A 21,926-nucleotide genomic window follows, 5' to 3' on the forward strand; every position below is an offset into this window, starting at 1 on the left:
GATCTTTATTCATTCCAACTCCTTCCCCTCACCCCAAAACTCTTTATTTATTCTTTTAAATACAGGTGACCTTGAACAGAAAATATGGGAAATCTGAGCCATCCATCTGAGTTCATACTACTGGGATTCTCAACATTTGGCAAGCTGCAGGTTCTGCTCTATGGACCCTTCCTGGTGCTTTATCTTCTGGCTCTTTTAGGAAATATTCTCATCATTGCAATGGTCCTGGCTGATGCCCATTTGCATACCCCCATGTACTTCTTCCTGGGAAATTTTGCTCTATTAGACATCTTGGTAACCATAACTGTAGTGCCCAAGATGCTTTCAGACCTCCTTGTCTCCACTAAGACAATTTCTTTTACCTCCTGTATGGTCCAATTCTATTTCTACTTCTCCTTTGGCTCTACCACCTCCCTCATCCTGGCAGACATGGCTCTGGATCGCTTTGTGGCTATCTGCCACCCTCTACGCTACAGCACTCTTATGAGTTGGACAGTATGTTTCTCTCTAGCAGGAACAGCCTGGGCAGCACCCTTTCTGGCCATGGTGCCCACTGTTCTTTCACTGATACAGATTTCCTTTTGCCATAACAACATCATTAACCATTTCTTCTGTGACAATGCTCCCCTGCTACAGCTAGCCTGCTCAGATACATCCCTCCTAGAATTCTGGGACTTCATATTGTCATTGGCTTTTGTCCTCAGCTCTTTCCTGATCACCCTTATCTCTTATGCCTATATTGTGACCACTGTGTTACGTATTCCTTCTGCAAGTGGCCGCCAAAAGGCCTTCTCTACCTGTAGTTCTCACCTCACTCTGGTCTTCATTGGCTTTGGCAGCACAATCTTTGTCTACGTTCAACCTGGCAAGGCTCACTCTGTGGAAACAAACAAGTTTGTCGTCTTAGTCACAAATATTCTGACCCCTGTCCTCAATCCCTTAATCTTCACTTTCCGCAATGAGACCGTCAAGGCAGTTATCTGGAGACAGATGCAGAAGCTGAAAAATCTGAAGAATTCAAAATGAATGGAAGGATTGAATGCATCTACAAACATATTAGGGTCTAACTGCAAAGAAAAGAGACAATTCATAGCACCTCATGAGAAGGCAGATCAGCAAAAGTCATGATGGTACCATGAGGTAGTATCTTCTCTCTTCTCCATCCATACCATCCATGAACACTGTTACCACTTTGTCCCAGATCTCCCCATTGCCACAGGCAAAACTCTCTCTGTGCCCACCCACATGGCTTCATGGCTTTGATACCCATCTTGCCCTCTGTTTGTTGGGCAGAATGGGGCATACAATAAGCACTAATTCTATTTACATCTCAGTTATTGTGATGTTCAGGTATCTGAAATCAGTCTTCTCTTGTCTTGGGAACTGTCCATCTTTCTATTCATGCAGGTCCCCTATGTGCATGAATGTTGGAACGATGCTTGTATAATTCCAGGGAGTTCTGATAAGCAAGGCTGACTGAGCTGTCTATGACATCCTGACCAGAAAGACCTGTGTGAGCATTCCCTGGGAACTCAGTCTCACCTGCCTTTTGTGTGAATGGAGTTTCCTTAGCACTTCACTACCCTCTCTTAATAAAGGCATTATTTTCTATTAACTACCTGTTCTTCTTTGTAGTGGAAAAAGAATTCTTTGCTCATATTAAGTCATCTTATATTCCATATCTTTTTTCACCTTCCAGTGTTTGCTTTCTGTTTTCCTTTTTATCTTATTTTTTCTGCTACATGTAAAAACTATTTTTAATATTCACTTTCAAAATTCCAAATTCTCTAGAGAGAAATATACTGTCCAACTCAAAAGAGTGCATATATAATCATGTAAAATATTTGTTCCATTTTAGTCATTTTGTGGAGGAAATCTCAAATAAAAAAAGAAAGAAAATGAAATATAACATATTTCAGTCTACATTCACATTCTACTAGTTCTTTCTCAGAAATCAAATTGTATTTTTCTTAATGAGTCTCTGAGATTGTCTTGGATCACTGCATTGCTGAGAATAACCCGGTCATTCACAGTTGTTCATCAAGTAATATTGCCATCACTGTGGACAGTTCTGCTCACTTCACTTTGCATCAGTTCATTTAAGTCTTTCCAGATTTTTCTGAAATCATTCTACTTGTTATGTATTATAGCATAATAGAATTCCATGACTATCACATACCACAACTTGTTCAGGCATCTCCCAATGAATGGTTTCTGTTTTCTTTTGTTCCACTTGGGGGTTACTTGAGTCTTAGGTTTTTCCAGGCTTATAAAAATCCCCAAGTAGTTCTCTCCACCAATACCACCTCCTTTTTGGCTTAATGATTTCAGCTCCTAAGGCCAGTCCTTTTGTTGGAACCTCATAAAATAGTCTTTAAAAATGGTCATTTCTGGGGCAGCTAAGTGGCACAGTGGAGAGTGCACCAGGCTTGGAGTTGGGAGGATGTAGATTCAAATCCATCCTTCAATGCTTCCTAGCTATATGATGCTGAGCAGTTCCCTTAATCCTATTTTCCTAGTCCTCAACCTTCTGTCTTATAGTTTTTACTAGGAAAAAAAGTAAGGGTTATAAAATAAATAAATTAATGAATATGGTCATTCCTCTCTGGAATTAGGAATTCTCCTCACCTTTTTCTTTTGTCTTATACTCTATATAACAAGTAACCATATCAAACAGCTCATATTTTGATTGTTCAACATTTTTTTTTACGTTTAAAAGCTCAAGACAAAAAGAAAGACAGGAACAGAAAAGTACAAAAAGCTCCAAAGCTGCTTAACAGAGTTAGGGAGAAGCAAGAGTGTGAATGATTCTGATAGAAAAAAGAAAGTGGTTTCTTTTGCTTTGTGTAAAATGTGGGGGAGAGAAGAAAAGCACTTTGTCTGGGTTTTTGTGGCTCTTTTTAGCCTGAGAGTGGACTATTTTATACACAGTGAACCTTCATTGGTGTGCCACTTTTTGGATCTGATTCTCAGTAAACAGTCCCAGAGGGTGATCTATCCTTTAAAAGCTAGCAACTCTCTTCACAGCAGCCCACATAACCTTTTTTACCTCTTTGTTTTTATATTTTTCTTCTTAGTTCTACCCAAAAAATTCCCCTAAAAACAGGGCTGGATAAGCACATATGAGTGTTTAGATGCTGTCCATTAATAAGGTCAGTTATCTCCCCCTAATTTCTCTGCTTCTCATGGATGTGTTTGAGCTAGGACTACATTTGAATAATTATGGTATAAATTCAATGTTTTTGTATGTTTGGTTTATTTTTTAAAGTTTTTGTTGAATACTATATTGTTTTAAATGGAAAATAAATTCTTTGAAAATTAAGTTGGGATTTTTTAATGTGCTGGATAGAGTTTGATTTGGAAGACCAACTAATTCACTATTAGGAACAGTGATATTTTTCAGAACAAAGAAATAAAATACATGGTTGTATTAAGGATTTTGTTTATTTGTTGTTCAGTCATTTCAGTTGTGTCATGATCCCATTTGTTGGCAAAGATACTGAAGTGGTTTTCCATTTCCTTCCCCAACTAATTTTTACAGATGATGAAACTGAGGTAAGGTTTATTGGTTTGCACAGGATCATCCAACTCATAAGTATCTGAGATCAGATTTGAAGTCAGGAAAATGAATGTTCCTGACTTCAGATCCAGAGCTCTATCTACTGCTTGCCCTCGCTGCCTAAACTTCTAATTTTATACATGAAAAAACTAAGGCACAGAGAGGTTTGGTGACTGTCAAGGATTATAAAGCTAATAAATGTCTAAGGTAGGTAGAACATAATTCTTCTTCTTTTATCTGAACAGAAACACTGGAGGACAAGAGGAAAGAGAATTTCCTCTCTTAGAGAATTTCTTTCTAGAGACTTTGTCTTAAAAAAGAAATATGAAGAGAATTTTTAAGAAGAACATTAATTGATAGATATATATGGAGAAGGGAAGAATTTATAATCATACAAGAGATAGAGAACATTACATGATTTAAAATGAATAATTTAAATTATATTAAATTTAAAAGGTGCTGTACAGATAAAACCAAATGCAATCATGATTAGAAGGGAAACAAAAAGGGAAAAACATTTCATAACAAATTTCTCTGATAAAGATATTTCTCAAAAATAGAAAGGACTAAGTCAAATTCATAAGACGTCACTACCTAATTGATAAATGGTCAAAGGATATGAATAGGCAGTTTTCATATGAAGAAATTAAAGTTATCAATAATCACATGAAAAAATGTTCTAAATCCCTCTTGATTAGAGAAATGTAAATTAAAAACTCTGAGGTACCACCTCTCACCTCTAAGATTGGCCAATATGACAGACAAGAAAAATGATCAATATTGGAGGTGATGTAGCAAAATTGGGACACTAATGCATTGATGGTAGAGTTATTAATTGATTCAACCATTCTGGAGGGTTCCCCAAAGGACTATAAAAGAATTCATACCTTTTGATCCAGTAATACCACTGCTAGATCTGTATCCTAAAGAGATAAAAAATGGGAAAGGACCTGTTTGTACAAAAATATTTATAGTTACTCTTCTTGTAGTGGCAAAGAACTGGAAATTAAAGAGATGTCCCTCAATTGGAGAATGGCTGAACAAATTGTGGTGTATGATGGCAATGGAATATCATTGTGCTATAAGGATTAATGAACAGGATGATTTCAGAAAAAGCTGAAAAGACCTCCATGAACTAATGCAGAGTGAAATAAGCAGAACCAGGAGAACATTATACACAGTACTGCAATATTGTAACTGCAATATTGTGGAATGTAACTGCAATATTGTGGAATGATCGATGTGATAGACTTTGCCTACTAACAGCAATAACACGATCCAGGACAATTCTGAAGGACTTATGACAAAGAAAGCTATCCACCTCCTGAGAAAGAACTGTTGGAGTAGGAATACAGATGAAAACATGTGATTTATTACATGTTTACTTGAGTATATGTGTTAGGGTGAGAGGTGGTGAATGACTAAATCTGAGGGCCATTACAGCAGAGGAGAGAAAGAGAGTCAGTTGACTAAAGAGACCATCCCTTAAAGAGAAAGAATGAGTCAAGAAGAAGGACAAGAAAGATGAAGGCCAGCATGTTTGAAAAGGACCAAGTAGAAGAAACACAGCACCATGACTGATGGCTATGATCTTCATTTATTATGACAAAGAGAAAAGGTTTTATAGAAAGCAGAGAAAAAGCATTACATCATTCTTAGGGGTGTAACTTTCTCACAGAAAATTGTTTATAAAAAGACTTTAACCAAAATATTTCTAAGGCATTACAAAAATCCAAGCAGCTGAGGAATATTGACAATAACTTGGTGATTTACAGGAATCTAAGTAAAAAAGAGTCTAGGTCATTTGGTCATGATATTATAGGAGCTTCTTTGGTCAGCAAAATAATGAACAACTCACGGATTATTATGAAGGAAGCTTTCAGGAGATGCCTTATTTTGATTAGAGCTAGACAATACTTTTTGAGCTGCTATTTTGAGATCTCAGCCCTACCATTAGATGACAGGCAAACACAAGTATTTCTCACTCCTGATATAATGTAAATAACATTGTTTTTTGGTTTTGTTTTGTTTGAGACTGAGTGTCCCAATATCATGAAGGTTGGAAGTTTAGTGGACAGTCACTAGCTTTATTCCAACACTGAATGGCATAAAAGTTTTTGCCTAATTCATTTTTTTCTGGCCTGGGCCACCACTTCCAATTTGTTACATTACTTATAAATTGTATAGTCAATAACCTTGACTTTTTTACTTAAGTCTAGTAGATGAAGGTTTGTGTAGCCATACAAATCAAAGCTTTTGTGGGGAAAAAGTTTCTCCGGGTTATTTAATGAATTACTTTTTATAAATTGCATAGGCAAAAATCTAATTGATTAAATGAGAGATGCTGCACTTGTAGTAATTTAGATATAAAACTATACCTCTTTATTGCCTAAGAATCAAAGATGAGAATGAATAAAAGAATGATTTGTTACCAGATAGAAAGAGGCGTGATCTCCCCACAAAGGAAACATATGAGGGTGAACCATTAACCTTGATTCAAAGAAAAACAACAAAAATTTGCAAAACCAGACTAAAATAGAGAGATATAGTACAAACACAAATTATCAGACACCTTTGTCATTCAAAAGTAAGAGGTGACAGTAATCGATATAGACTTTGCAGTTTGAATGCATATGTATGTTTACTCAAGAGTAGTCATTTTCTCCTCTCTTACTCTTCTTGTATCATCCTCAAAAAGTGTGATATAGATATATATTTTTTTTCTCTGCTTCCAAAGAAGCTCAGAGGTAATTCTCTTCCTCATCGCTTATCAGAACCATCTCATTTTGCCCTGAGGACCAAGAGGCTCCCAAATTTCCTTAGTTTTTAAGTGTCATTGACTATCCAGGTGTTACTTTTACATTCCAGTCATAATCTTACATGATCCAACAGGAAGCTAGAAAAAAATATATTTATTTCTCTACCTCTTTACTTGAGTTACTTTGCAAGTTGCATTATCTCTCCCCATTATCATTTGTCTGTCTTTTGCTTTTCATGAGACCTAGCCCTGTCCATCTCTTTTCTGTCTACTTTATCTCATATCTTACTCACCCACATAATCTCCTAAAGCTATAATGAATAGAAAAGATAAGGTATCTTTTGATGGCAAGGAAAAAGAACTGGCTTCATATGATAACAAATTTTGCAGTTTTGCCTACATCATCATGGTCTCAGGCAGAGATGGCCCGGTGTATTCACACTCTACTAATATTGGCTGAGTTCACTTATATATGGAATGATAATTATCAATCACTGTGTCTTACTGCCTCATTTTATAATCAAGGAAACAGAAGTCCAAGCAAGAAAATTAATGTAGAGTTATTAAATTAATTAGAAATGGGGTATTAAAATTAAATCTCCTGAATATAGAACTCTTGCCACTATGCAACAATGGAGAAACAGGAACCAGTACTTCTTAACCAGTGCTGTCATAAAGCTCATGTTCAGAGAGGTGTCTATATCAGGTACATCCTTGGAGTAATTAAAAAAATATTGATCTCTTTTTCAGCTTACATGATCATTATATGCCAATATTCATAATCTCACCCCTTAACACTCTTTTATATCAAAGAAAAACAGGTAAACAAAACTGGCAAACATAGCCACTATGTCTAATAATATCTAGAGAATTCTGTATCAATAGTATCCAACCTCTCTACCGAAAGTAAGAAAGTTTCATCATCTCTTCTATGGGAATGAGACCCTTCACCAGAGGATTTCATAGCCTAGACTTTAGCTACTCCATAATAAGATAGGATAGGATATGATAGGATGGGATGGAATAAGACAGTATAGATGGGATAGCATAGGACACGATAGGATTAAATAATCTAATTGGTATCTGATTAGAGATGAGAAGTAGGGGATTTTCAAAGATGATACCAAGAATATGAAGACTAGGTAAATAGTGATATTACTGAAAGAAATAGCATATTCTAAAAAAAGAGAAAGTTTGGAAGGAAGGTTAAAAACAGTTATGTATGCAATGATTTTAAAGACATCCAGATAGAATTACCCCATGGAAAATTAGAACAATATGTCTGGAGTTTAGGGGAGACATCAGAGCTGGAAATAAAGACTGAGACTTTTCTGAAGTCAAAGGCATTCCAAAGGCTATAGAGAGGCTATAGAGAGGGAAGAGAATAAAACTGATGACAGAATCTGGGAAAACCTCACCTTAAATTGTCAGAGAAAAGACAGTAACCAAGGAAGGAGAGGGAAGGAGAAGTTAGAGATCTGGAAAGAAAAGTAGAAGTGAGAGGATGTGTCAGAAATCATCTGAGAATTAATTATCTGGTATAAAAACATGAAGTAATGAGAAGCAGAGTATTTTAGGGGGATAAGGATAGAAAAGAGGTTATATAGGGCTAAGTAGCTTAGTGGATAGAGCATCAGGACAGGAGTCAGGAGGAACTGGGTTCAAATCTGACCTCAGATAATTCCAAGCTGTGTGGCCTTAGGCAAGTCACTTAACCCATATTGCTCAGTCCCTGCCTCTCTTCTGTCCTGCACAGAGGTTCTTGAGTAGGGCAAAGGGGAGGAGTTTCAGTTCATCTGTGGTTACTGTCCAGCTTCTCAGCTTGCTTCTTTTACTCTCCTCTTCTCAGTCACATTGTTGACACAGTATGAAAATTCTTATGCACACAAACACTCCACACATACATACACATACAAACATGCAGTTCCTGAGGTACACAAATCTGGCTTTATTGTGGGGCAAAAATGATTCAAAGTGTCCTGAATACAGAAACAGCCACCTAGAATCCTAAAGAGTTGTAGGATTCTTTCTCACTAACATGCCCCTTAAACATGATCCACCATCATGTATCTCTAAACTTTGTAGAGATGAATGCTGTTTCTAAGCACTCTCTATTGATTTTTTTAAAAACCTCACCTTCTGTCTTGGAATCAATATTGGGTATTGGTTCCAAGGCAGAAGAGTGATAAGGGCTAGGCAGTGGAGGTTAAGTGACTTGCCCAAGGTCACACAGCTAGGGAGTTTCTGGAGTCAGATTTGAACCCAGGACCTCCCATCTCTGGGCCTGGTTCTCAATCCATTGAGCCACCCATCTGCCCCCACTCTCTATTGATTTTAGCTGGGAGGTCAGTCTGTATTGGGCTCTTCTCTATTGGATGAGACTAAAAGCAATGCTAAGAATGACCTGCCCTCTACCTAGTGCTGGCTAAAATCATAGTGAATTCCTCTAAATGTTTCTACCTTGTTCTTCCTTCTTCTAGAAATCTCCAAGACAAATGACTGTGTAGTTAGTACAAGTGATGGCAAATAACTGTCCCAAAGACCCCAAGGAATTCCTTGATCCCATCTCCCATTCCATAGAAAAGATGCTAAGTAAGGGAATATATTTCCAGCTAATCCAGATCCCTGATAATCAGTACTAAATAATCAGAGATTTCCCAACACAAACAAGAGAAAATGAATCAAGCAGAAAAAAGCAGAGATCCAGGGAAAAAAGAATAAAGCAGTAAACAAAGGCAGAAGTAAAGCCAGAATCCAAAGATAAACATCAATTGTCTCAATAGGATCCCTTTCTGTCTAACCTCCTACAATTTCACACTCCTTCCTTCTATACCTAGATGGATGTTGCTCTTGCCTGTGGTCAATCCTTGGACACGTGAGGGACAATGAAGCTTTTAGCAGAGTTCACTATAAGGATGTGGGTCATTCTGGTCTTTTGATTTGTTTTATTTTGGTGTACCTCTTCCTTTTTACATTGATCATATTTTGTATAGATATTGAGAAATCAGCAAGGTAAGTGAATTTGGGAGAAAATATAATGATCCCTGTTTTGCATATGTTGAGTTCAATGCCTATAAGAATTCAGTTAGAAATGTCCTGTAGAGATGTGCTAATGAACAAACAGACTTTAGGGAAAGACTAGGGCCAGATGTTAGAGCTACCTGAAAAGTTAGTAATTGATCCAATGAGAGAATGAGATCACTGAGAAGGTCTAAAGAGAAAAAAAAAAAGAAATATGCATTAGAGAGCCTTTAGGTATAGGCACAATTGATTGAGGGTAAATTATAGATGATGTTCCATCAAAAAAATTTAAAGTTGATGGATAGATGATAGTAACTAGCATTTATTTAACATTTTAAGGTTTTTAAAGTGCTTTATGAGTATTTTCTAATTTTATCCTCAAAATAACTCCGGGAAGTGGGTGCTATTAGTTCTCCTATTTTGCAGGTGAGGAAAGTGAGACAGAAAAACTTAAACGTCTTACTCAATATCAGACATTTAGTAAATGTCCAAGTTGGATTTGAATTTAGTCTTCCTAATTCCAAATCCAGCACTCTATCCACTCTACAACTTAACTACCCAGAACAAGAGTTAAGAAAAGGCAGTGTCTTGAAGACCCAGAAAGAAGATAGTATGCAGTAGGAAAGGGTATTCATTCATATCAAATGTTGAAGAAATGTGAAGAAAGATGAGGACTGAGAAAAGAAGGTCACATTTAGCAATTAAGAGATCATTAGAATTTTGGAGAGAGAAGTTACAATTGAATCATGAGATCAAGTATCCAGGCTGAAAGGAGTTGATAATTGAGTGAGTAAGTGGATGCCAAGAGCAAAAGTAGTTATTTCTTCAAGACTGGCAGTAAAAACAAAGAGATAAAAAGTGATGGCATTAGGAAATGGAAGACTGAAATGAAAACCTCTATCTTCTCAAAGTACAAAGTTAGGTCCTTTGCTGAAACATTAGAAAAACAAGAGTGTAGGATCCATTTGGTGATGGTTAGATGACTTTCTTCCTCTATAATCCAGGATTGGGAATTGACCAGATCTAACTAATGGCATAGGATCAGAAAGCTAAGGATTTAAGGGGTAGATGATAATATAAATTCAACTATAGGGTCAAGATGGAAAAATGTGAAGCATGAATTCAGATTAAAAGTGAAGGGACAGAGGTCCTAGTTAGGATGAAGAATAGGTTTGGGAGGGTAGTAGAAAGACAGAATTTACGAGTTAGATAACTCAGTCTCAGATTTCTTTAGGCTTCATTCACCCAAGACAGTTATTCCCAGAAAATAGTTAAGCCAGCAGGACATTCAACATTTTATAATTTGATTGAGTATTGAATTTAGCAAACATTTATTAAGTATCCACAATGTTCAAGGACCTCTCTCTTAGTCATTTTGCACATCTGTGCAATGTCCTTAGGTCCCTTCTCTATGATTCTAAATGACTTAGATCCTTAAGAATTAGAGATGTTGCTGCACCTTCCAGGATATTAGTACTTAAGAGCTGCTGTGACTAGAAGCTTAAAAACCCTCACAGTGTGAAATGAAATGTGATAATGGGCAAAATGGAGTTTCATACTACCATAGAAGCAAATGTGTATACAAACGCAAATAGGTATATTTCTAACTGTGCATTAAGGAGTGCATGGAGGTGGAAGAAAGGAGTAAGTTGGAAAAGTTATCATTAGCATCATAAAAAAGTTGATAAATAATAAAGAAAAATGATAATTATATTACTACATTGAGCTTCAAAATTTTATACTAGAATGTATGCCTCCAGAAGTGATCAAAGAGAAAAAATACCAAGTCAGCCATTGGATTCAAGTTGGATAAAATCCTTATAATCCAGATAAAATGCTGGACTAATGACCTTTCTTTATTCTGCCTATTAACCCAAAGAGGTTTTCTGTATTCATTTCACATTTTGACTGCTTTTAATTCAACAACACTAGTAAACTTTGAAATCAACTGAAAAGAAATAGGAAGGAATTTTTCTCGACAAAAAGAGGGCCACATAATAGAAATATGCTTCCAAGGAGTCAGTACATTAGCTACACAACAGCAATGACAAGAAATCCCCAAACCTAAATAATAATGTGCATTGGCCTCTTGAGGAGTTTCTGATTCATTTTTTTCTTTTACCTCTCTTCTCCTTTTTAATTGTCTCTCTTTGTATTTTTCTCTCTCTTTCTATGTTTCTATTTCTTTCCCATTCTCTCTCTATGATTTTCTCTTTGCCTTTTCCTTTCTCTTTGCCTTTTCCTTTCTCTTTGAATCTACTTTATTTCTTTTCCTCTCTTCCTTCTATCTTATTTCTTTTTCTCCCTCTTCCTTCTATCTTATTTATCTTTTCTGGTGTGTCACTTGATTATATTTCTCTTTTCATTCCAACTCCTCCCCCCCCCAAAGGTCTTTCGTTATTCATTTAAATGCATAATGGGTAAAATGGAGTTTCATACCAACACAGAAGCAAATGTGCATACAAACACAAATAGACATATTTCTAACTTGTGTTGGACAGAAAATATGGGAAATCTGAGCCATCTATATGAATTGATCCTACTGGGATTCTCAACATTTGGCAAGCTACAGGTCCTGCTTTATGGGCCCTTTCTGGTGCTTTATCTTCTGGCTCTTTTTAGGAAATATTCTCATCATTACATGGTCCTAGCCGATGCCTACTTACACACTCCCATATACTTTTTCCTGGGACATTTTGCTCTATTATCCATCTTGGTGACCAGGACTACAGTGCCCAAGATGCTTTTAGACCTCCTTGTCTCCACTAAGACAATTCCCTTTACCTTCTGCATGGTCCAATTCTATTTCTAATTCTCCTTTGGCTCTACCACCTCCCTCATCCTGGCAGACATGGCTCTGGATCATTTTGTGGCTATCTGCCACCCACTACACTACAGCACTCTTATGAATTGTACAGTGTGTTTCTCTCTCAGGAACAGCCTGGGAAGTACCCTTTCTGGCCATGGTGCCCATTGTTCTTTCCATGGTACAGCTCTCCTATTGCCATGACAATATCATTAACCACTTCTTCTGTGACAATGCCCCCCTGCTACAGCTAGCCTGCTCAGATACATTCCTCCTAGAATTCTGGGACTTCATATTGTCATTGGCTTTTGTCCTCAGCTCCTTCCTGGTCACCCTTGTGTTCTAGTCACATTGTGACACGTGTTGAGTATTCCTTCTGCAAGTGGCTGCCAAAAGGCTTACTTGTAGTTCTCACCTCACTCTGGTATTCATTGGCTTTGGCAGCATAATCTTTGTCTACATTCAACCTGGCAAGACTCACTATGGAGTTAAACAAATTTCTTGTCTTAGTCACTAATATTCTGACTCCTGTCCTCAATTCCTTTGCCCTAACTTTCCGTAATGAGACTGTCAAGGCTGTTCTTAGGGGTCAGATACAGAGGTTCAAAAACCTGAAGAATTTAGCATGAATGGAAGGATTGAATGTATCTAGAAACATAAAATATTAGGGACAAAATGGTACATGAAGTAACAATCTTTGGCTCCTCATGTGAAGGCAGGTCAGCAAATGTCATGTTGGTACCATGAGATAGTATCTTCTCTCCTCCCCATCTATACCATTCATGAGCACTGTTACCACTTTGTCCCAGATCTCCCTGTTGTCACAGGCAAACTCTCTCTGTGCCCACCTACAGGACCTCATGGCTTTGATACCCATCTTGCCTTCTGTTTGTTGAGCAGAATGAGGCAGCCAATAAACAATAATTCTATCTACATCTCAGTTATTGTGATGTTCAGGAATATGAAATCAGAGTCTTATCTTGTCTTGGAGACTGTCCATCTTGAGAGTATATATTTCTATTCATGCAGGTCCCATTTGTGAATGAATGTTAGAACTATGCTTGTATAATTCCATTCCCAGGGAGCTCTGATGAGCAAGGCTGACAGAGTTGTCTATGGCATCCTGACCAGAAAGACCTGTGTGAGAATTCCCTGGGAACTCAATCTCACCTGCCTTTTATATGAATGGAGTTTCTTTAACACTTAGCTACCATCTCTTCCTAGAGGCATTGTTTTTATTTTTACCACTAGTTCTATTTTGCAGTAGAAAAAATATCCTTTTCTCACCTTAACTACTCCTGCTTTCTGTGTGTTTCATCAGTTTTTAGAATTTGCTTTGTTTTCTTTTGTTACATTGAGAGTATTTGGGTCTTAGATTTTGCCATACTTATAAAAATCCATAACTGTCCCCTCCATCATTGCTACCTCCACTTTGCCAAAATGGTTCGAGCCACTAGGGCCAGCCCTTTTCATTGAGACCTAAAAACTCAGTTTTAAACATGGTCATCACTTTTCTCTGGGATTAGGAATTCCCCTATCTTTCTCTTGTATTATCTCTAAATCTGTATAACAAGTAAACTGCACCAAAGAGTTCATGTTTTGATTGGTCTACATTTTTATCATGTTTAAAAGCTTAAGACAAAAAGTAGACAGGGAGACAAGAACACAATTGCACAAAATCTTCCAAAACCCGTAAAGCATCCTCAAACTACTTAGCAGGGTTACTCAGAAGTAAGGCCAGGAGGAAGAGAATGATTTTGGGTAAAAACAAAATGGTCACCCTCGTTTTGTGGTGGGAGTGGGAAAGGAAAGAAAGGTATTTTGTCTGTGTTTTCATATGACTTTTTGGCTTGAGAATGGATTGTTCTATATGCAGTGGATCTTCACTGGTCTGCCACTTCTTAGACCCGCTTCTTAGTAAACAGTCCTGGGTAGGTGATCTACCCTTTAAAAAAGCTACATTGCCTCTTTTCACAGCAGGCCACAATAGCCTTTTTGCCTCTTTGTGTTCTACTTGTTTTTCTTCCTAGTTCTACCCGAAAATTCCCTTGTTAAATAAAGATTAAGCTGAAGCACCATGCTTAGATGTCTAGATACTATCCATCCACAAGGTCAGTTCTCGCCTTCAAGTTTCTCTTCTCTCTTATGAATGTGATTAACCTAGGGCTGCATTTCCATATTTATGTGCTTAAATGTAATGGGGTTTGTGGGACATGTTTTATTAATTTTTAAAAACTTTTATTGAAAACTTCTATTTCAAATGAAAAATAAATTCTTTGAAAATTAAGTTAAGATTTTTCTTAAATCTTCGATAAAGTTTGAATTGGTAAACCAGCTATCTCATTGTCAGAATTATTAATAGCACAATCTTTGTCTCCATTCAACATGAATCATAGGAATTAAATAAATTTTTGTTAAGGGTTTTCTAATTCCTAGCCTGATACTCTATCCACCTAGAGTATAGTGTGTTTAATCCTATTCAAAACATTTTTCATCCCCATGTACTAATTCAATCGAAATTTTGTATCAACTTAAATTCAATTTATTTCCTTAATAAGTGGGAATATTAAAAATTCTCATATTTAAAATCAAATAACTTACCTTTTCAAAAACAGTAAAAATATTTTTTCCTGAATGTTAATTATAATTCCTAAAAATAAAATTAAGTCTCTGTGGCTTGTTGTTATATTTCTGTGGATATCCTGAAGTCCAGAAAATTTTCTTAAAAAGATGATATTTGAAGCAGAAATTGGGAGATACCACAAGTCAATAAATAATTTATTAAGTATCTTCCAGGTGCCAGGCACTATGCTAAAAACTGGAGATACTAAAGGCAAAAGGCAGTTACTTTCCTCAGGCAGTTCACTCTCTAATGGAAGAAGCAACAGCCAAGCAACTATGTACAAGTAAGCTATAGACAGGGAAAAAAGGAAATAATTAGAAGAGGAAAGGCACTAGAATTAAGACAGATTGGGAAAACCTCCTGCAAAAGATAGGATTGTAGATGGGATCTGAAATAATAGTCAATAGGTGGAGATGAAGAAAGAGAACATGGAGGACAGCCAGAGAAACTGTCCAGAGCAAAGAGATCATTGTCACTGGATCCAAGAGTACTTGACTGCTAGCAAGGTGAAGGAAGAGGGAAGAGGGGAAAGGGAATTAGTTGTAAAGAGCTTTGACTGACAAATTTTGCTTTTGATCTTGGAGATCATAGGGAGTTACTGGAGTTTACTGACTAAGAGAGGCAACAGTCAGAGACTACACCTACTCTTTAAGTAAGAGAGAAAAGAGCAGGAGCTGCCCTGCCTTGAATGCTCAGTGATTGGAAGCCAGGTGGAGAGTGGAAAGGGCTGGTGTCTGTATGCTTCTGTCTTGCCTTTTTTTTCCTTTCTTTTCCTGTGATTCTACTTTCTTTTCTCCCTTTCTCTCCTGCTTCTTTCACAATCATTTTATTTTCTGACTGCATGATATGAACTTCCTCTGAGGTCAAATTACAGTATTCTGACCCTGAGATTCAAGCAGGACATCATAAAAGTTTGTCTGACCTGGGCAGTATGGACTGGAGTCATAGTTGGAACCATCATCACCCCAAAGCAACTACAGTCCATCAGTGTCATGTGCTTACTGACAATTAACTGAGAGAAACACTCTTTTCTACTTTCCCTTTTCAGTCTATAGAGGTGGGATGAGGAGCAAACACTTCTCTATTCACTCCTTTGTATTAACTTGAAATGAATACCTTTTTGCCTCCTCTTTATACTTCCCCAACCCAAATTCTGTCTATGCTTGGATATCTGGAAGGGAGCTAGGAAGAGGGTTAGGAGAGGAAAGCTGTGGGGGCGAATATTTCCATAAAGGAACTTTTTAACATATTTCTCTTTTCCATTGTATTATACACGTGATAAACTATGTGATCATTGGATGTTAAATTGCTGAATCTTCTCGTGTACTGGGAGGCGACCTTAAAGAATGAAATATTTCATGTGTAACTCCAGCATCCCAAAGCCCCATTGTTATAAGACTCTTTTCTTATTGGTGAAGGTGTCCATACATTATTCTCCACCAATAAGGAGAGAGTATCATACCAATGGACTTTAAGACTGGGGATACACGTGTAAATGGAAGCTCAGAAAGATACAGACTGATTTCATACTGTTACAATAGGAAATAAGACTTAGTCTATCTGTGACTCGTCTTCATGTTATGACTTTGATGTATATATGGATACATTGCCCTATATGTGAAATTAACATGCATGATAATCTTACATTAGCCATTACCATCAATCTTTGATTTTAAAGTTCTTTTGGTGTCCTTGATGTTGCTTGAATGCAAATATACAGGTCCTGTGGCTTCCTTTGTACAGCATTCATATTTGCCTGTCATCTCACTTTGATTGAAGTCCTGTGTTCTTTGATGATTTTAAAATACAGGATCATGCACATGCAAGATTGATTTTCTTCATGTGTGCTTGTGCATGTAAGTATGGAACTTTCATGCATGCATGTCAGTCTTCTATGGTGTGAATGTTCATGTATGTGGATGTATGCAGTGTATCCTATGGTTTTAAGATCTGATATGGATTTTTTTTGTAATTTGAATATCTGGAGATCTGGAGATGGAAACTTTCTTCTACTCTTGATTTAACCTTGATTGTTGATCTAAACAGAGCTTCTTCATGAAATTATGTGTTAGCAGAGATTCATATTCTATATAAGCATAGATTTGTTCTATGTTAGCAGAGATTCAATTTTATGATAGCAGGGATTTTTTTTTCTATTAGCAGAGATTTGATAGTTATCTGGAGTTATTTTCTTTTTTTTTTCTTTTTAAATTTATTTTGGTCAATTTCTAACATAATTCCTTGGTTACAAAAATCATATTCTATTCCTCCCTCTCCTCCCCCACCCTTCCCATAGCCAAAGCACAATTCCACTGAGAATCACATGTGTCCTTGATCAGAACTTATTTCCATGCTGTTGATGTTCACACTAGCATGTTCCTTTAGTGTCTACATCCCCAGCCATATCCCCTCGACCCATGTAATCAAGCAGTTGTTTTTCTTCGGTGTTTCTACTCGCACAGTTTTTCATCTGAATGTGGAGAGTGTTCTTTCTCATAGATCCCTTTGGGTTGTTCATGATCACTGCATTGCCACTAATGGAGAAGTCCATTACATTCGATTGTACCACTGTGTATCAGTCTCTGTGTACAATGTTCTCTTGGTTCTGCTCCTTTACCTCTGCATCACTTCCTGAAGGTTGTTCCAGTTCACTTGGAATTCCTCCACTTTGTTATTCGTTTGAGCACATTAGTATTCCATCACCAGCATATACCACAATTTGTTTAGCCATTCCCCAGTTGAAAGGCATCCCCTCATTTTCCAATGTTTTGCTATCACAAAGAGAACAGCTATGAATATTCTTATACATGTCTTTTTCCTTATTATCTCTTTGGGGTACAAACCCAGCAGTGCTACAGCTGGATCAAAGGGCAGACAGTATTTTAGTGCCCTTTGGGTATAGTTCCAAATAGCCCTCCAGAATGGTTGGATCAATTCACAACCCCACCACCCAATGCATTAATGTCCGGACTTGGCCACATTCCCTCCAGCATTCATTACTTTCCTTTGCTGTCCTGTTAGCCAATCTGCTAGGTGTGAGGTGATACCTCAGAGTTGTTTTGATTTGCATCTCTCTGATTATAAGAGATTTAGAACACTTTTTCATGTGCTTATTAATAGTTTTGATTTCTTTAACTGCAAATTGCCTGTTCATGTCCCTTGCCCATTTATCAACTGGAGAATGGCTTGATTTTTTGTACAATTGATTTAGCTCTTTGTAAATTTGAGTAATTAGACCTTTGTAAGAGGTTTTAGTTATGAAGATTGTTTCCCAATTTGTTACTTCCCTTCCAATTTTTGTTACATTGGTTTTGTTTGAACAAAACCTTTTTAATTTGATGTAATCAAAATTATTTATTTTACATTTTGTGACTTTTTCTAAGTCTTGTTTGGTTTTAAAATATTTCCTTTCCCAAAAGTCTGACATGTATACTATTCTGTATTCACATAATTTACTTATAATTTCTGTCTTTATATTCAAGTCATTCACCCATTCTAGGTTTCTCAATTTTCCCAGCAGTTTTTATCAAATAGTGGATTTTTTTCCCCAAAAGCTGGGATCTTTGGGAATGTCATAGACTATCTTGCTGAGGCCACTTACCCAAAGTCAATTCCACTGATCTTCCTTTCTGTCTCTTATCCAGTAACATATTGTTTTGATGACCACTGCTTTATAGTATAATTTGAGATCTAGGACTGCAAGGCCACCTTCCTTCACATTTTTTTCATGATTTCCCTGGATATACTTGATCTTATGTTCTTCCAAATGAATTTTGTTATGTTCTTTTCTAATTCAGTAAAAAAGTTTGTTGATAGTTCAATGGGTATGGCACTAAATAAGTAAATAAGTTTGGGTAGGATGGTCATTTTTATTATGTTTTCTCACCCTACATGTGAGCAGTTAATGTTCTTCCAATTGTTTAGATCTAGTTTTAATTGTGTGGAAAGCATTTTGTAGTTGTGTTCATATAGTTCCCGTGTTTGTCTTAGCAGATAGTTTCCTAAGTATTTTATATTGTCTGGGGTGATTTTAAATGGAATTTCTCTTTCTAATTCTTGCTGCTGAGATGTTTTGGAGATATATAGAAATGCTGATGACTTATGTGGGTTTATTTTGTATCCTGAAACTTTGCTAAAGTTGTTGATTATTTCAACTAGCTTTTTGGTTGATTCTCTAGAACTCTTTAAGTAGATCTATATCATCCACAAAGAGTGATAGCTTGGTCTCCTCATTGCCTTCAATTTCTTTTTCTTCTCTAATTGCTATTGCTAGTGTTTCTAGTACAATGTTAAGTAATAGCGGTGATAATGGGCATTCTTATTTCACTCCTGATCTTATTGGGAATGCATCTAGTTTATCCCCATTGCAGATGATGTTGGCTGATGGTTTTAGATAAATACTTTTTATTATTTTTAGGAAAGACCCTTCTATTCCTATACTTTCTAGTGCTTTCAATAGGAATGAGTGTTGTATTTTGTCAATGGTTTTTCTGCATCTATTGAGATAATCGTGTGATTTTTGTTGGTTTGCTTGTTGATATAGTCAATTATGTGGATGGTTTTCCTAATATTGAATCATCCTTGCATTCCTGGTAGAGGAAGGTTCAGGTCTCTCACTAGTATAGTTTTTCTATCAATTTCATCCTTGAGCTCCACTAGTTTCTCCTTTAGAAATTTGGATGTTATGCCATTGGGTGCATACATGTAAGACTGATATTTCCTCATTATCTATACTGCCTCAGGATGTAATTACCTTCCCTATCTCTTTTAACTAGATCTATTTTTATTTCGCCTTTGTCAGATATCATGATTGCAACTCCTGCCTTCTTTTTATCAGTTGATGCCCAATAGATTTGGGTCTATCCTCTTAATTTCACCCTATGCATATCTACCTTCCTCATGTGTGTTTCTTGTAGACAGCATATGGTAAGGTGTTGGATTCTAATCCACTCTGCTATTCACTTGAGCTTTATGGATGAGTTCATTCTATTCATATTCAGAGTTATGATTACCAGTTGTGTATTTCCCAGCATTTTGATTTCTACTCCTAGTCCTGCCTTTTCTTCTTTCACTATTTTCTTCTACACCAATGTTTGTTTTTAATCAGTTCCTCTAGTTCCTTATTTTAATTCCCTTTCTACCCCACTCCCTTCTTATTCCCCCCTTATTTTCTTTGCAGTCTTTTTAAAACTACACCCCCACCCTCTCCCTCCCTTGTACTGCTTCCCTCCCCACCAGTCCATTTGTTACCTTCTACTCCCCTATAGAGAGCAAATCTATTCTCTTCCCCAATGGATTGGATTGTTCTCTCTTTGGGTCAATTTCAATGCACATAAGAGTTGAGTATTTCCTATCTCCAACCTCTTTACCCTTCCAGTGTATTGATGTTCTCCCCCCTCCTGCCATGAGCTTCTTTGTGACATATAAATTTACCCCCTTTTCTTTTCCCATTTCTTTTAGTATTAACCTCTTTTTTAGCTCATTATACATCTATACACAAACATGTATATGTATTTATGCATACATATATCTATATACATATTTATGTCTTGTCATTTCATCAAATACAGTGTGTCACTGTTCCCTCTAACTGCAATTCTTCTAGCTGCCCAGGTGATAATAACAGTTTTTAAGAGTTACTAATGACCCCTTTTCTTATAGGGATACATATCATTTTAACTTATTGGGTCTCTTTAAAAAAAGGTTGTTTTTTTGTTTGTTTTGTTTTGTTTTTCTTTTTTCCCTCTTTATAAATGACCTTTTTATGATTCTCTTGAGTTCTGTTCTTGGGCATCAAATTTTCTGTTCAGGTCTGGTCTTTTATTTACAAATTCTTGGAATTCTTCTATTTTGTTGAATGACCATACTTTCCCCTGTAAGAAAATAGTTTTGCTGGGTAGTTGATTCTTGGTTGTAGATATAATTCCCCTGCTTTCCAGAATATCATATTTCATGCCTTTCAATCTTTCAGTGTAGCAAGATCCTGTGTTATTCTCACTGTGGTTCCATGGTATCTGAATGACTTCTTCTTGGCAACTTGTAATATTTTTCCTTTGATCTGATAGTTCTTGAATTTGGCTATAATATTCCTGGGTGTTGTCAGTTGGGGATTAAGTACAGGAGGTGATCTATGGATTCTTTCAATCTCCACTTTCCCTTCTTGTTCTAGAATATCAGGGCAGCTTTCTTGGATAATTTCCTGTAGTATGACATCCAGGCCTTTTCTTTTATCCTGGTCTTCTGGTAGATCAATGATTCTTAAGTTGTCTTTCCTGGAATGATTTTCTAAATCTTCTATTTTGTGAATGAGGTACTTCATATTTTCTTCAATTTTTTTCATTCTTTTGATTTTGTTTTATAGTGTCCTGCTACCTTTTGAAGTCCCTTAATTCTAGTTGTTGTATTCTGGTTCTTAAAGACTGGATTTCATCCCTGGCTTTTTGGTCATCCTCCTTCTGGTCTTATTTTCTTTGGAGGCCATCTTTCATTCTCTTTACCTCATCTTTCATCTCCTTTGCCTCATCTTTCGTCTTCTTTGCCTCATCTTTCATCTCCTTTGTCTCATTTTCAAGCTGGTTGATTTTGGTTTTCAAGACACTATTTTCTGTTTCCAGATGACTTATCTTAGTTTTTAAGTTCTTTTCCCAATTGTCTTCAGCCTCTCTTAATTGTGTTTTGAGTTTTTCCAAAGCCTATATCCAATTCGCTGGATTTTCTGTTTTATTGCTTGATGTTCCCTCCTCCTTCTCTGTTCCATTTACTCTTTGTTCATTGCCTGTATAGAAGCTGTCAATTGTAATTTATTTTTTTCTTTTTCTGTTGTTTGCTCATATTTACCTGTTCTTTACTCCTTGCAGTTGTCTGTGCTCTTGCTCCTCTCATTTTTTGTTTTTGTTTTTGGGGTTTTCTGTCAGTCTTCCCTCTTAGAACTTTGTCAGGAGATCTCTCAGTGAAGTGTGTGTGGGAGGGGTGTTGGAGCTTTAGCTTCCCTGTCCTCTGGAGGCTTTGATTTTAAAGTCCAGCAGTCTGTGGGGGAGGGGTGTTGGAGCTTAAGTTTCCATGACCTCTAAAGACTTTTGATGGAATTAAGTCCAGGTGGGTTGGGCTGGATGTTCCCTGAAGCCAAAGCCTCCTGGAAGGCTGAAGCAATATGGAGGGT

At 36.7% G+C, this 21,926-nt stretch overlaps 2 protein-coding genes and 1 pseudogene across 2 annotated transcripts in view; 2 read left to right on the forward strand and 1 right to left on the reverse strand.

Annotated features, from left to right (window-relative positions):
• LOC107650151 (olfactory receptor 9A4-like) overlaps positions 1-21,926 on the reverse strand; it is a 63,785-nt gene that overhangs the window by 24,830 nt on the left and 17,029 nt on the right. The gene's annotated exons all lie outside the window — the stretch shown is intronic.
• Positions 85-1,026, forward strand: LOC100011415 (olfactory receptor 6V1-like). Its single transcript, XM_001365270.5, has one exon. It carries the CDS (start codon positions 85-87, stop codon positions 1,024-1,026), a length of 942 nt encoding a protein of 313 aa, XP_001365307.3.
• Positions 11,845-12,773, forward strand: LOC100011464 (olfactory receptor 6V1-like; annotated as a pseudogene).

This window comes from Monodelphis domestica, chromosome 5 (assembly GCF_027887165.1).
Source record: "Monodelphis domestica isolate mMonDom1 chromosome 5, mMonDom1.pri, whole genome shotgun sequence".
In the NCBI taxonomy this organism is placed as follows: domain Eukaryota; kingdom Metazoa; phylum Chordata; class Mammalia; order Didelphimorphia; family Didelphidae; genus Monodelphis; species Monodelphis domestica.